Source organism: Crotalus tigris, unplaced genomic scaffold (assembly GCF_016545835.1).
Source record: "Crotalus tigris isolate CLP2741 ecotype Arizona unplaced genomic scaffold, ASM1654583v1 scf7180000021153.787222678:297777, whole genome shotgun sequence".
Taxonomy (NCBI): Eukaryota; Metazoa; Chordata; class Lepidosauria; order Squamata; family Viperidae; genus Crotalus; species Crotalus tigris.
The window spans coordinates 117,490-132,375 of NW_024098370.1; the positions used below are offsets into that span (position 1 = coordinate 117,490).

Below are 14,886 nucleotides of genomic sequence, written 5' to 3' on the forward strand. Positions count from 1 at the left end.
CTTTTATAGATTAAGGAGAAACTTCCTAACAGTGAGGACAATTAACCAGTGGAACAGCTTGCCTTTAGAAATTGTGGGCACTCCATTACTTGAGATTTCTAAGAAGAGACTAAACAATCACGTGTCTGAGATGGTATAGGTTCTCCTGCTTGAGCAGGGAGCTAGACTAGAAGACCTCCAAGGTCCCTTCCAGCTCTATTCTATTCTATTCTATTCTATTCTATTCTATTCTATTCTATTCTATTCTATTCTATTCTATTCCAACATGGCTCTTCTGCTTGATGTCTTTCCTGAAGCCTTAAAGCAGCTCCTTCCACTGGATCATTAATGACATTATCGACAAATTAATAATACGGTTATTATCATAAAATTAACATATTACTATTTTATGATAATCAGTAACCATTCTACGCATAGAATAATGTAAAAAAACTACAAATGAAATATTAATACAGATTATAGCTGCCATTCATTACATTCATACAATCATGTATCAAGTGCTGAATGTTAATAATTAGTTAATTTCCTATTTAATTTTACTCATGCGCCTCTCTCTAACACAAAATCATATTTTTATTTTCTGGAAGCTGTAAGGCCCTGCCTCAGCTGAATCTCTCAAGAAAGCAGAACTCTTGGAACTGGCATTGTTTCAAGAGGAACTTTTACTGAGAGTCAGTGACAGCAAGAGAAGGCAGGCAGAATCTGAAGTTCCTGGGTAAAATTGTTAGGCTAAACCCCATTGTTCAAACCCCCCCCCCCAACTACCCAGTCCATAGGAGCCAATCCACAGGTGCAAAGAGGTTGAGAGAACTCCAGAGGGAAACTGGAATAAGATGGTCCCAGGCATCTCTTCCTTGGTGAGGTGAGGTAGATGACATCGACCAGCGGAACTGAGTCAACAAAGCAAATCTAAACACATCACAGGAGAGCTCCAAAGGTCCCCCCTCCCATCAAGATGGCAGCATCCTGACAGGGATCTATAGGGACCTGAAAGAAGCTGGGAAATTTTAAAAGAGACCAAAATAACTTTGTCCAAGTGTTATTATAATTTTTGCATCACAAAATCATGATTTATCTACTTCCTTTATTAATGATATATAGAAGAAACAATGAGCAAGGTCTAATTGTTTTTCATAACTCCCCAATTTTATCAGTAATATTAATATTTATTTAAGAACAATTTTTGAGACAGTTTTCTCCACTTAATTATCTCATACTATCCAGCACTCAATTAACTAGATCCCCACTGATCATACCATGAAGCATTTTGTTAATTCTTTGCTAAAAAGAAGTTATACTACCAGCACTCACGCAATCTGTTAAGGAAGTCTAATGATAGGTGTGAATGAGTTCAGAGGACCAGAGAAAGAGATGCAGGGAAGGGGCAGATAAGATGGTTGGGAGGGGGGCAATCCACAGCTGCGTAACTAGCAAAGAAAGAAACTCAGAAAAAGTCCTCCCTAAATTTTTTGACTGTCAAAAGAGATGGTGAAAGATTTGTGCTTCCACACTGCAAGATTTTGTTAATATAGCCTTACAATAAAGTAGAATTACTTCATCTAATCATTTTTCCTATCTCCTCTGCCTGAATGAAGATTAGCCTTGCAACTTTCTTCTTAACAAATCCTTGCTTTCTGGTTATCACCCTATTGTTTGTAAGGAGTTTATGAATTCTCTAGTTATTTGTATATTTTGTTTACTTGATTGGTGACCTTTGCTAGATTGTTATATATGATGGACAGTTTTTGTCAATTACATTTTGACAATATACATTTTATCAGTATACTACATGATTTAGAAATATTGCTGAATCTTTGTACTTTAATTTTGAAGATAATGGACAGAATTATAATCTGGATGTAAGTAAGTAAGCAGGGAAAAAAATTAAACTGTGGCTTATCCATGGTTACTATAATGAGATCTGAAAACCAAAACCAAAAAAACAAGCCGCACACATCTCAGGAAACTTATAAAATATTTTTCTGCAGACTTGTTTAGGGTTTTATGTTTCCACAATAAATTGGACGATGTTCCTGAATCTTTAAACTTAGAAGGCTAGGGGGGAAAAAACAGAAATTCTGGCTCATCTGTAGTTATTGTCACTCTAGATATTCATGGAATGATAAACACAATTGTTTAATATTGTGTTAAATGATCTTGGTCTCCAAAAAAGGAACTCTTCTTCTGCCAAAGCTTGCACACATTAGTATCTTTGTTTCTAAGTTCAGTTTCATTTATTAAAAAATAATGTTCTCCTTAAATCCCATTTAAAATTCTTCAAAAAGAACTTGAACTTTCAGTGTACTTTGAAGATGTAATTTTTCTATGTTACTGCTGGAAATGGTATAGAATATCATCAAAGAAAATGAAAAGACTCCAGATTTGAGGCCTCATTTCAGATAATAAAGGGCATTTAGCCAGTTTTTTCTTTTTTTATCCCAACATGATAGGAGACAGTTATAAGACTTTGCAGGTGTGCTTTCAAAACAAAGACAGTATCTTATGAGGGGAAATGCCAACATTATCAAGTAGAACTTATGATAGAAAGAGTTTTGCTTACATTCCTTAATTAGTGTTCATTCTTTTATGGTGTTTGGAAAGTTTTACAGAGAGAGGTGATACCAAAGGGAAGACGCAAGAATGGAAGAACAGCAATATTTGCAATATGACAGAGATTAAAAAGAAAGATACTCAAATTTGGTAAATGTGGCCAAAGAGATAATTCTGCTTTCATTTGCAGTATTGGTAACACTTGTTCTCCCAACTCACAATATTTCCAGTTAAACAACCATAGAAGAAAGATTCAAATGTAAAAATTGATAAGAGATAAGAACCCAAAATTTCTGCTTTTAAATTCCTGGATGTTTCCATTCTAGTTCCATCCATTTCTAGAGAAGAGGAAATTGTACAATCTTTCCCTGATAAAAATGTACTTGGATCAGAATGGAGACCTAGTAGCAGATCTGATAATCGTTAGTAGTGTGGTTCTTCCCAAGGAGGATCCCATCAACAAGCGAATGGGGAGTTTTGAAAGACAAAGACTTATAATCAACCAAGATGCTTTGTCACAGTTAAAGTTGCTCAACAAGGTGGGGAAAATATTGATGTCTTTTGTCTTTTTTCCAAAGCTGTTTCAAGTGGGCTAAACCCAGTCAAAAAAATGGGTAACCTTCACTGAGAATTGAATGTATGGAGTAAAACCTCTATAATTTTCTTAGGCAGATAAGCATGCTTCAGTTCTATTGACCAAGGCTTCCCTTCTGATGCTGTCATGCTGAACCCTGTTGTAAGCTGATCCAAAATGAGAGATGGGGTGATTATTATTTAGGACACAAATCATTGCCTTTTAGTGTCTTTCAGCAATTCAGTTTTACCATAAAACTGGTGAGACAGGGACTCATATGCTGGAGATTTTGGTATTAATAGCTTTAAGTTCGCTAGTTTTTTGTCTTCAAATATCAAAGGTAAAGGCAATTCTGTTGACCAGTCCCTCTGATTTGGACTGAATCCAATGAAATGGAATCAAGACTGGATGAAGGTCCTGTTGGTCCAATAGTAAATAAGCTTCATCTTGCCTTGATTGGAGTCAGGGGTCTCCCAAAATTGCAGGCCCGTTGTTTGGAGTGCTTTTAATCAGCTGAGAACATGCTTATAGCTGCCTATCTCTAACCCCAGTGGGATAGTGGAATTTAGGAAGAAGGTCCAAAACTTCAGTTCACATGAAATAATAATGACTGATATGATGTGAGCGCATTTATGGTTAAATTTATTTGCTACCCTTCTCACCATGATAATGGCTTGAAAACTGAAGTACTGAAACATGACTTTGGTGAAAAAGAAATCTTGATATCAGAAGTAAAAAATGGCAGTTTTGAGGGAAATATTACTTAGATTTGGGTGCTGGCTTGTAAGAGTGCACTTCATCTGAAAATCCCTTGAATGCAACTGTTTATCTTGATTGTTAGCTGCCTTAGGACACATTGAGAGGCTACAAATCAAACTAATAATAAATATGACTGTGTATATTTACACAGTCAAATTATGTCACGTAATTGTATTCTCTCAACAGAAAGGAACTTGTGTTGGATACCTTGTGTTGAATATCCCTATCCCCACAGGGCTCACACTCATGACCCGTGTGGTGCATCAAAAAATGCCCGACTCACCCTTATTGTGGAACACATTCTCACGACCTCACCTCCATCTCACCTTATTATAGTTTTAGAACCTAGTCAGCCAGTTTTAGTTTTAGTTCACCAGGATGGCAGCCATATAAATTGAACAAATATATACATAAATAAAGAGCATCTTTAAGGTCGACAGCCCTTTTTTGTGAGGAAAGTTCCCTTTTTATCTTAACTGGAGATAATTTTGGACGGCTTTCAAAGGGAAGCAGCTTTGCAATGTTTTATGTACTCCAGAAGAAACCTTTCCAGATCCTACTGGTCAAAAGTTTCTTTCTTCATCACAGTTTTATTCTAGTATAATAGATCCAATGAAATAAAAATTTGATATAGATATTGCAATAATGTTCATTCTAAAATTTAGTGTTTGTGGATATTTTAAAATCAAGCATTTATGAAGAATGGAGGAATGCATGTTAATTCCACAATGAGGAGGAACCCACCAGTTGCCATTTAATGCTTAAATGTTTTCTCAGTTTCATCCCTCCAGACTTTGTTAAGTGGAAAGGTATTTTATTGTAATCTGATAAATCAGAAGAAAAAGGGAGGAACTGAATGAGGCATCTGCCTGCAATTGTATCTCCTGCAACCATTTGGAAGTGGTCAGAGATTTCATATTTGCCTACGTGAAGCCAAGAGACGACTTGGCTGATGTTCATGTCTACCTCCATCTTACATGGATGGTGAATCGTAACATATTTTCTTTGGCATTTCTTCTTTCTCTTTCAGTCTCTGCCTCAGTCTAAATGTGCAGAAAAATGCCATCCTGGATTTGTCAAGCAGGCTCGAGAAGGAGAGCCATTTTGCTGCTACAACTGCATTCCTTGTCCAGAGGGGACCATCTCCACTCAGGAAGGTGGGTGACGCCATAGGGAAACTTTGATCAATATGCATGTTAAGGACACATGTAAGTTTGATTGTTTAGTTTTTAATTTTCATGGTGTCTAATTTCTTCCATAATGGGAAGGATAAGAAAAATATCTTGAAGGATGAGGTAAGAAGAAGGATGCTGTGGATTGCATGGGAAATCTCTTTTTCATTTTCCAGTTTGGATGTTTCCGTCCATATTTAACTTTCTTAGAAATATCTGTATTCTTTGTAACTTGAGGAATTATTTTAGATCAATGAGTTTTGTTTACCTAAACCAACTTTACATTACAGGCTGATAGATGCATCGATCAAGCATTCATTTAATCAGTTAATCTTTAGTAAGCTCATATATCCTTATAAGCTGCAATATCTAATTGGGAGGAACAATAGAGGGAGAGATGTTGGGTTAAAGGAACAATGAAAATCAAACAGAGGATTCAGGATTCACCTGGAATTTACAAATAGTCCAGAATGCAAAGGCATGCACAGTGTTGAGTTTCCATGTGTTCTTCTATAGGACACCCCAGCTGTGCAGGCTCCACAAAATCCCAGTTTCTTTCCAGGTGCAATTAAATTCAACTTTCAAACCCTCCATGAGACAGAATCGGGGTATCTGCAGGGCTCTCTTCTTGAGGATATCTGGTTCTCCCACCAGAGCATATAACAATTGGCATGCAAACAATCTGTTCTGTTAAATGATTCCCACTTTATGGATCACCAGAAGCCTGCCTTTTATGGAGCACTTCCTGCCTTATTGGACCCACTCCCCCTTGAAATTGAATAGTCCGCATCCTCTTAAACCTCTGGAGACTTACAATTTCTCCCAACCATTTTATAAGGTAAGGTCAGTGCAGGATAAGAATCTGGTGGATTACCTCAGAGAAGGGAGGATGCAGCACCAGATAGATTTTCTTTTAAATTTATGTTGTTGTTGTTGTTCTTTTTATACTTCTATGTATTGGGGATTTTTTTTGCTCTTGTTGTGTAAGTATATTCCATTTACTGAGACTTTTCTGTCTCTCTGTATCACATCTTATCCAGATTTTCTTGAAATTTGAAAGACTATAAAAGAAATGTTACTTTCTTTTCTCAGATACCACAAAATGCACTAAGTGCCCAGATGATCAATATCCAACTGAGAACCGAGTCCAGTGTATCCCCAAAAGAATAACTTTCCTGTCCTATGAAGAACATCTCAGCATCATCCTCATCTCCTTTGCTCTACTCTTGTTCCTAATCACAGGCTTTGTTTTAATCATATTCATTAAATACCTTGAAACTCCTATTGTCAAAGCCAACAACCGGGACCTCTCTTTCATCCTCCTGGTCTCCCTTCTGCTTTGCTTCTTATCCTCCTTGTTCTTCATTGGCCGACCAAGAAAAGCCACCTGCCTTCTCCGACAAACAGTGTTCAGCATTGTCTTCTCAGTAGCCGTGTCTTCTGTGTTGGCCAAAACTATCACAGTAGTGCTGGCATTCCTAGCCCCAAAACCAGGTAATAAAGTGAAAAGATGGTTGGGGAAGAGCTTGGCCAACTCCATCATCTTTTCTTGTTCTGCTGTCCAAATTCTCATCTGTGCCATGTGGTTGGGAGTTTCTCCCCCATTTCCTGACTCTGATCTGCACTCCCAGCCTGAAGAGATTATCCTTCGATGCAACGAAGGCTCTGTCACCATGTTTTATATCGTTCTTGGCTACATGGGCTTCCTTGCTGCCATTTGCTTCACTGTGGCTTTCCTGGCCAGGAACCTTCCTGGAGCTTTCAATGAAGCCAAGCTGATCACCTTCAGCATGCTAGTCTTCTGCAGTGTCTGGGTCTCCTTCCTGCCCACCTACCTGAGCACTAAAGGAAAATACATGGTGGCTGTGCAGGTCTTCTCCATCTTGGCCTCCGGTACTGGACTATTGAGCTGCATCTTCTTCCTCAAGTGCTACATTATCATCCTGAGACCAGATCTAAACACCAAGGAACATCTAATGGCCAAAGCAGGGGAATGATTGTGAAATTGTTTCTGAGGCTGGTAACATCTAATTATCCATTATTATTGGTTATATGTTCTTCCTTTGGATTTACTTGACAACTTATAGTTATTAAAACTGAAGGAAATAAATATGTGAAGTTTGTTAGTTAGATGAAAATTCAAGATAATCATCAAATACATTAATAAATAAACAAACAAATGAATGAATAAATATTTTGTTTTTTAAATTATTGGTTTTCCTCCTTTTCCTCAGCACACATGTCAACCAATATTTGGCTTAAGCACCTCTTCAAGACAAGATCTATATGATTCATTTCCTGGCTTTATAATGCTGTAAGCTTGGCGGATATCTTCAAAGATAATTAGTGAGGTCTGAATCTCATCTCTTTCGTGGTTCTTTATGAATTGGTATTTCCATTCCCCCACATTATGGGTCCTACTGGAAAGAAGAGAGTAAGTGAAGATGACATGATGTTGCAACTCTTTCACTAGTTTTGGTGTTCCTTTTCTTTCTCCTGAGTGCTCTTTCTCAGCAATCTTCCTTCATTTCAGCTCCAGAACAAGTTCCATCTTCTTCATGGCTTCCTCTCTCACAGCCTCCAGTTCCAGCTTCTCTGGGCTGAGGTGCTGAACAGACTTTCTGACTTCTGGTGAGGAATTTCCAGTAGCAGACATTTATTTATAGCCTTTAACTTCCTGACAGGTTTGGCATATCGGTATTTAAGACAGTTGGATTGAAGAGGATTGAAGATAAAATTTATCCTGGTCTGGTTTGGGGACTCAGTAGCTCAACCAAGCTGAGGCAGGCACAAGAAGACCATGGGTCAACTCCCAGATTGAAATGAAAATCAACTTTACTAATGGTGTTGAAAGAAAATACTGTAAGGTTGGAATAGAACAGAACAGAATAGAAAGGGACCTTGTAGGTCTTCTAGTTCAGCCCCCTGCTTGAACAGGAGAACCTATTCCAGTGATGGCGAACCTTTTAGAGACCGAGTGCCCAAAAACTGGCCCTGCCTCAGCTCCACCTCTGCCCTGCCCTCAACCCATCCCTCACCCTGCCTGCCCGCAGGGCCACTCACCACCTCCAGGGTCCGTTGCAGATCGCCCAGGCAGCCCAGCAGCGCTATGGCGGTCATGCCCTTTGCCTGCACCCTGCAGCATCAACTGTGCACGATGGGGTGTGAGGGAAGTTTTGGCTATGCTGCTTGGCTGCCATATCATTGGCTGTGCTGCTCCGTGTGGGCCACTCTCAGGGGCAACTCTCCTTCAGGGTGGCTTCTGGAGAGGAAGGGGTCACGGGGGAGGTGAGGCTGCGGCAATGGCATGTGTGCCCACAGAGAGGGCTCTGAGTGCCACCTCTGCTATGGGAGCCCAAAGTGACCGAAATAGAAGGAAAGCAAAGAGGCAAGCTGTGGAGGAGCAGCAGTTGGTTTGTTGGGACTGAACGGCTCTGTATTTCTGGAGATATTTGTACCCCTTTTTGTTATTCAAAATAGACATTCGTTTTGCAATTTCGTGGCCGTTCGCAAACAGAAACTTTACCCCAACTTTTGACTCCCCTTTCCCTTTTCTGTTGAAAGGTAACTAGCCATAGTTAAAGTATTAGGAAACTATACCAAAGAAATAGTTGATGAGCTTAATGCAGTGGTGGGATTCAGCCAGTTCACACCACTTTGGCTGAACCGGTAGCTAATTTTTTGTTGCCCAGCCCAGAATGGACTTCCGGAAGCAGCATCCACACATAGGTTCACCACCACTGACCTATACTTTTTGAGACAAGCAACTGTCCAGTCTCCTCTGAAAAACCTCCAGTGATGGAGTGCCCACAACTTTTGGAGGTAAGCTGTTCCCCTATTTATTTCTCCTCAGTGTCAGGAAGTTTCTCTTTAGTTCCAGGTTGCTTCCCTCTTTGGTCATTTCTATCCATTGTTTCTGGCCTGCCCTCTGGTGCTTTGGAGAATAATTTGACCTCACCCTCTCTTCCTTGTGGCAACCCCCCCAAATACTGGAATGCTGCTATCATGTCACCCCTATTTCTTCTTTTCTTTAGACTTGCCATACTCAAGAAAGGAAGAGTGGTTGAGAATCATGCGAGGGAGGGGCCCCAAAAGAAGTGCACACTCCCTGCTGAGCCCTCCCAGAGAAATGCCCCCTCTCCCCACCCAGACCCACCGATTCCACCTCTGGGGCTGGGAGACTCCGCATCTTTCTCCTGTCTCTTTGGGGGTGCTTGTGGGGCAGCATCCAGGGGCTCTGTTGGGCTCCCCCTGCTGCTGCTGCTGGTGGGGGCGCTAGCCCAGATCCCTGGAAGCCAAGGGGGGAAGGAGACCCACGGTAAGGAGGGGGCTGTGCTGGGGGGAGGATATGGTTGGGAGGCACCCCTGATACTCGTGGGGGAGGGGGTGAAGAAAGCTGCTGGATCTCCAGACATACTTTGGGAAACTGGTTGAGGGTAAGAGTGGTGGAAGTCTGCAAAAGCCTCCATCTCTGCGTGCTCTCCTCCCCCTTTCTCCCCACATCCCCCCCAGGGGGACGCAGAGGGACCCGCTTTTTCCCAATTTTAGCAGAATTGGGGAGTCGCAGCCGGGCCCGTCTCTTGCTCCCCCCCCAATATCTGGGTCAGAGTCAGCTGCATCAAAAGAGGCAGAAAGTGAAAGCGGGAAATTTTGCAACCTGAATCCACACAAAGAAAAAGATGCATTTTAGCAAAAGTATTTTTGCTTCTTCGGAAAGTTCACTTTTTCTTCTGAATCTCCAATTTGAGGCTTTGAAGGTCCCGCAAGAGTGGAGCTTCAGTCCCTTCTGGGGGAGACTCTAGATTTGGGGAGGAGACCAAGAACCCCCCACCCTCTATAATCCCCCATTGCTCAGTCGGGACCTGGAGGGGAGGGGGGAACTGAGGGAGGAGGACTTGGGGGCGGGTCTGAATTGGGGGATCCTTTCAGTATTGGGGGCTGCAGCTCAAGGGGGTGTTTCAGAGCAGCCCTGCAGGGGAGTCTGGATTTCATTTTGCTCTCCCCCCCCTTGATCCTGCCTAGGTGGCTGTAGGGAGGGAGGCACGCAGCCAGGGGGGACTTGGGGGTCTCTAAAGCGGCTGATTGAGGAGTCCAGCCCCTCTTCACCGGGGTTTCCATTCCCCACTTCACTTCCAGAGAACTGGCCCAGCACCCCCCTCCAGCAGCAGGGAGAGCCCAGGGACGCCCCCAGCCCCAGAGGCGGAATTGGGGGGGGTTCCTCGGAGAGGGGGCGGAGGAGGCGTTTTCCTTGGAATTCAGAACTGGAAATGCCCTGACAGAGAGGAACCAATGGGAAGTCTCCCTCCTGCAGCATCATCTGTCTCCAGGCAGAGTCCTTTGTGACTTCACCCACCGGCAGACACAGTGTAGGCGATCCAGGGAGGGACGTCCCCCCCATCCCCAGGGAGGCCGCCCTGCTCTCCGCCCTCCATCCCCGGCCCTGGCACCTTTTGTTGAGGGGAGGAGATGGACGAGGGGAGGAGTTTGTCTGGAGGGGAGCAGCCAGGGGATCAGGGCTCCAAAGAGGGAGGGATGGAGGGGGCGCAGGGTGCGAATATTGCAGGAGCCTTTCCGGGCTTGTGAGTGGCTCAAACGGGCTCCGATCCTGGAGAAAGAGGCCCGGATGAAGCCAGGAGAACCTCCAGCTCCAGCAGCTTCCCAGCCACGGAAGAGGCTCTCCAGGGGAAGCCAGAATTGGGAGTCTCCCAGGGGTCCCCTCCCTCTGACAGGGCTTGGAGAGATTGAGGGGGGGTCCTGCCCCTTCCCCTCCCTGGGATCTGCCCACCCTCCTCCCGAACCGCTTCTGGATTTAGACCTAAACTAGCCTGGATAGTCAATCCAGAGACAGGGGAGGCCTCAATTTGGGGAGGGGGAGGGAAGAAGAGAGGACTCTCTGAAGGGGGGCAGGAAAGAGGAGGAGGAAGAGGAAGGAAGGAGGGAGAAATTCCAGGATTTTTCCCACAATATAAATTTTATTCTTTTATAGCAAAGTGAAGAGAAGGGATTCGTAGGAAGAGTAATGGGGATGAAGCTGCTGTGGGTTCAAAGGGGGGGAGAGATTTGGGCTTCTGGACTGGCAGGCAGGCCCAGAGTCCCTGGGTCAGTCTAGATGGTCTCCACCCCTCCCTCCCAAGAAAGGGAGGCCCTGAAAGAAAGATGAGGGGCCTCTCAGCAGGAAAAGCTCCAGGCTGCCATTCTCCTCCTCTCCCTAATCTAAAATCTTGAGCCTCCATTTTTCAGAGGTTGCAAAAAAGACAGAAATTCATCAGCTACTGAAAACAAAAAACTTCCTTTCCCACCAGGAATCAGGAAGGAGGGCAGAATTAATTCACAGGTGCTGAAGAAAAAAAGAGATGGGGAGAAAATGAGAATACAAAATGAAACATTCAGTGTAAATAACTTATTATTCCTCTCTTTCAGCCACCCCCCACAGAGAGGCCCACATTGCAGGGGTTTCGTTGATAGGCAGGGGCAGAATGAGGGAGAATCTCCCATGTCAGGGAGGAAAAGTCTGGGAAGGACCAGCAATTCATCTCCAGAGGCTTGTGGAATTTTTCCCAGTTGACTTAATTGGGGAGTTAATCAAGAGATAAGCCCCCCCCCCAGATGGTTCATATGAACAAAGAAGATGGGGCCAGGATGGGGAGTGGTAGCAAAGCCGGGTGTCGCTTTGCCAGAAATTGTGTGAAATGTCACAAGGAGACTTCCCTTCTCTTTTGCAATTTCCCAAAACCTGGAAATCTCCTGGGCCAGATTTTAGTGTTTATGTGTGTGTGTGTTTGTTTTTGATTGCAATGTATTTTTAGGTCTCTGAAAGGAAAAGCTGCCCAAAACTTCAAAAATTTGTGTTATCCACAGCTAGGAGGTTTTGTTCAGGAACATTTTTTTTTAAAAAAGGGTCAATTAAGGAATATTAAAGAAACATCTATAACTTGAAGAGAAACTCACCTGGAGGAGGCTGGATGGGAGTTGCTGGAAGGAGAAAAAGAGCCAATCAGGACCCTTCATGGGCTGGAGGACACATGGGGTCCCCTTCCCCATCGATAACCCATAATAGGTTGCAAGATGTTGACTTATACAGTAGACCCTCAAAGAACAGAATTTCCCAAGCAAATCTCCAAGGGGGCCTCCTTGCCAACTGCTAAGCTTGCTGAGAGGCCTCCCCTGGATGGTCCCCTCCCCACAATCTCTCATCCAGCCCCCCAGACTCACCTTTCTTGCTCTTCAGGTGGAGGGAGAGCCCCATGGCAAAGAAGATCACCCCGATCACGGCTGCCACGATCCCCGTCCAGAGTTTGCTCTTGGCAGAGTTGGAGGATCGGGGCTCTGGGGATGGAGAAGGAGCCTCACTGAGTAGGAAGATCAGGGCCAGCTTCCCCCCCAGGAGGGTCCATCCCAGTTCCCCCCACAGGGAGGGTCTCTCCCCCCTTCTCAGGGCAGGAGGGGGTCCCCAGAGCAGGAGGGGAGGGAGGGGAGTGGCTCACCCCACTGGACGGTGATGGGGGCCTCCAGGCTGGCATGCTCCACCTGGCAGGTGTAGATGTCTCCACGCTGGGGCTGGGTCTCCAGCATCACATGGAGCTGGTAGGTCCAGTCTCCATTCTGGAGCTCCTCCCCGAAGGCCACGCCCTCCTCCTCCGGCCGCCCGTTCTTCAGCCACCGGACCTCAATCTCCACAGGGTAGAAGCCCCTCACGATGCAGAGGAGCATGGTGTGGGGGGAAGCGGGGTCCAGCTTGGTGGGGGAGATGGAGACGGTGGGCTTGGCTGGAGGGGAGGAGGGGGAGGGGGAGAAGGGACATGGGGGGGGAGACACAAGAGGGGCCAGAACAGGAGACCAAGTTGGTTAGTTCAGGCCAAGAGCCCTTTTCAGTCCTGAAAATAGTATTTGTTTTAAGTCATTTCCAAAGCAAATTGCAGCAAGAAATTAAACAGGATCCTGAATGATGGAAAAACATAAATCGTTCCTGGTTGGGATCAGTTTCCATCATCAAATTGCACAAGTGCAACAGAAATAAATACTGGAAACACCCCGGAATGGAAGGAATTTCCTGCCAGATTTGGGGGAGACAGAAAGAGACCCAGAAGACGGGGAAGACACACAGCATGCTTTGGAGAATTGCAGGGATCCCATTCAAAAGAAAACCACATTTTTTAAAAATAGGTAGAATACCGGAACATTTATTTATTTATTAAAAACTTTTGCCACCATCTCATGATAAAATGACTCTAGGCAGCTTACAGCAGGGCTTTTCAACTGGTGGTACATGTACCACCTGTGGTACATGAGCACATGACAGATGGTATGCTGCCCTGCCCAGCCAAGTGTAGTGGGAAAGGGAATGAGCCAGTGCAGGCAAGGACTTACTGTGAGAGAGTCCTCTGGACCTGCAGAGTGGCTGGGGCGAGGCAAAGGCCCCAGGCTCACTTCCGGCTCATCCCCCTCCCCCATGAGAAAGGAAGAGGAGGGGGCAGAGACAGGAGAGGCTATAAAAGGAGGCAGTTTGGGTCGGGAGAAGGAGAGAGAGAAAAAGAAGCAGCCTTGGGAGGAGGAGGAGTCAGCTCTAGCTGCACAGAATGGAAAGAAGGAGGAGGGTGGGGGAGAGGAGAGGAGATCAAGCAGGCCTGCCACAAGTGGATCTACAACTTCAGGGGCAGCCACCTGTGCTGGCAGCAACCAAGAGGCAAGGAACGTAGGGAGGAGGGGTTGCTCTCCATGAGGAATGAAGAAAGGCAGCAATGAAGAAAGGCAGCAATGAAAAAAGGCAGCAATGAAGAAAGGCAGCACTGGCTGGAGGTGAGGCAAGGAGGGAGATGGAGAGTGGAAGGATTCTTTTTTTATTATTGAAGATTTTTAAAATTTTACAATAAAAACCCCTTCCCCAATCCCTCCCAACCCACCCCAAAACCCTTCCCCGTTCTTCCCAGAGCTAAATACAGGCTTAACTAGATCTTAAAAGAAAAAAAGTTTTAAACTCAAATAAACCTTAAGCAAATATAATTACACTCAATAAACAAATTGTAAAGTACTTTAACTCCATTATATATAAAAAATAAAAAGAGGAAAAAAAGAGAAAATAAAAAAATTAAAGAATAATAACAATTACACTTCTAAATAATATCTTAGACTTATATAAATTATTCAAAAGCTAGATAATATTTTCTTATATCATACTTATATTGTATAAAATTTATCCATCTTTTCCACACCAAAAGATACTTCTCTTGTGATTGATCTTTCAAGAGTGGAAGGATTCTTATATGCTTTGGTGACTTTGAAGTTCTGGGATTTGTGCAATGGGGGCTTTGTGTTCTTAAGGAGTGTTTGGCAATTTCTATTTGGCTGATGGCTGATGTCTCATGTTAGCTTCTACAGCTCTGCTATTTTTAGGTGTAAGTTTTGCTGCAAGGGATTTTGAAGTATTTTTCTCCTGAATGGATTTTGCATGTAGCATTCCTTTACTTACGAATGGAGCCATTTGGGGAGGCTGCCTTAGCCGGCAGTTTGGGTCGGAAGAAGGAGAGAGAGAAAAAGAAGCAGCCTTGGGAGGAGGAGGAGTCAGCTCTAGCTGCACAGAATGGAAAGAAGGAGGAGGGTGGAGGAGAGGAGAGGAGATCAAGCAGGCCTGTCACAAGTGGATCTACAACCTCTGTGGCAGCCACCTGTGCTGGCAGCAACCAAGAGGCAAGGAACATAAGGGGGAAGGGTTGCCCTCCACGAGGAATGAAGAAAGACAGCAATGAAGAAAGGTAGCACCGGCTGTAGGGAGATGGAGAGTGGAAGGATTCTTATGTGCTTTTGTGACTTTGAAGTTCTGAGATTTGTGCAATG

General features: G+C 44.1%; 1 protein-coding gene and 1 pseudogene across 1 annotated transcript in view; both read right to left on the reverse strand.

Moving 5' to 3' along the window:
- LOC120320056 overlaps positions 1 to 14,886 on the reverse strand; it is a 164,849-nt pseudogene that overhangs the window by 49,058 nt on the left and 100,905 nt on the right.
- The window catches only part of LOC120320055 (H-2 class II histocompatibility antigen, E-S beta chain-like), a 31,951-nt gene continuing 28,083 nt past the window's right edge, over positions 11,019 to 14,886 (reverse strand). The window contains exons 4-6 of the mRNA XM_039369479.1: positions 12,268 to 12,381; positions 12,004 to 12,027; positions 11,019 to 11,392 (exon numbers count right to left, since the gene is read on the reverse strand). Coding sequence (XP_039225413.1) covers positions 11,379 to 11,392; positions 12,004 to 12,027; positions 12,268 to 12,381 — 152 coding nt within the window. The 3' untranslated portion in view covers positions 11,019 to 11,378. The remainder of the gene's footprint in view (positions 11,393 to 12,003; positions 12,028 to 12,267; positions 12,382 to 14,886) is intronic.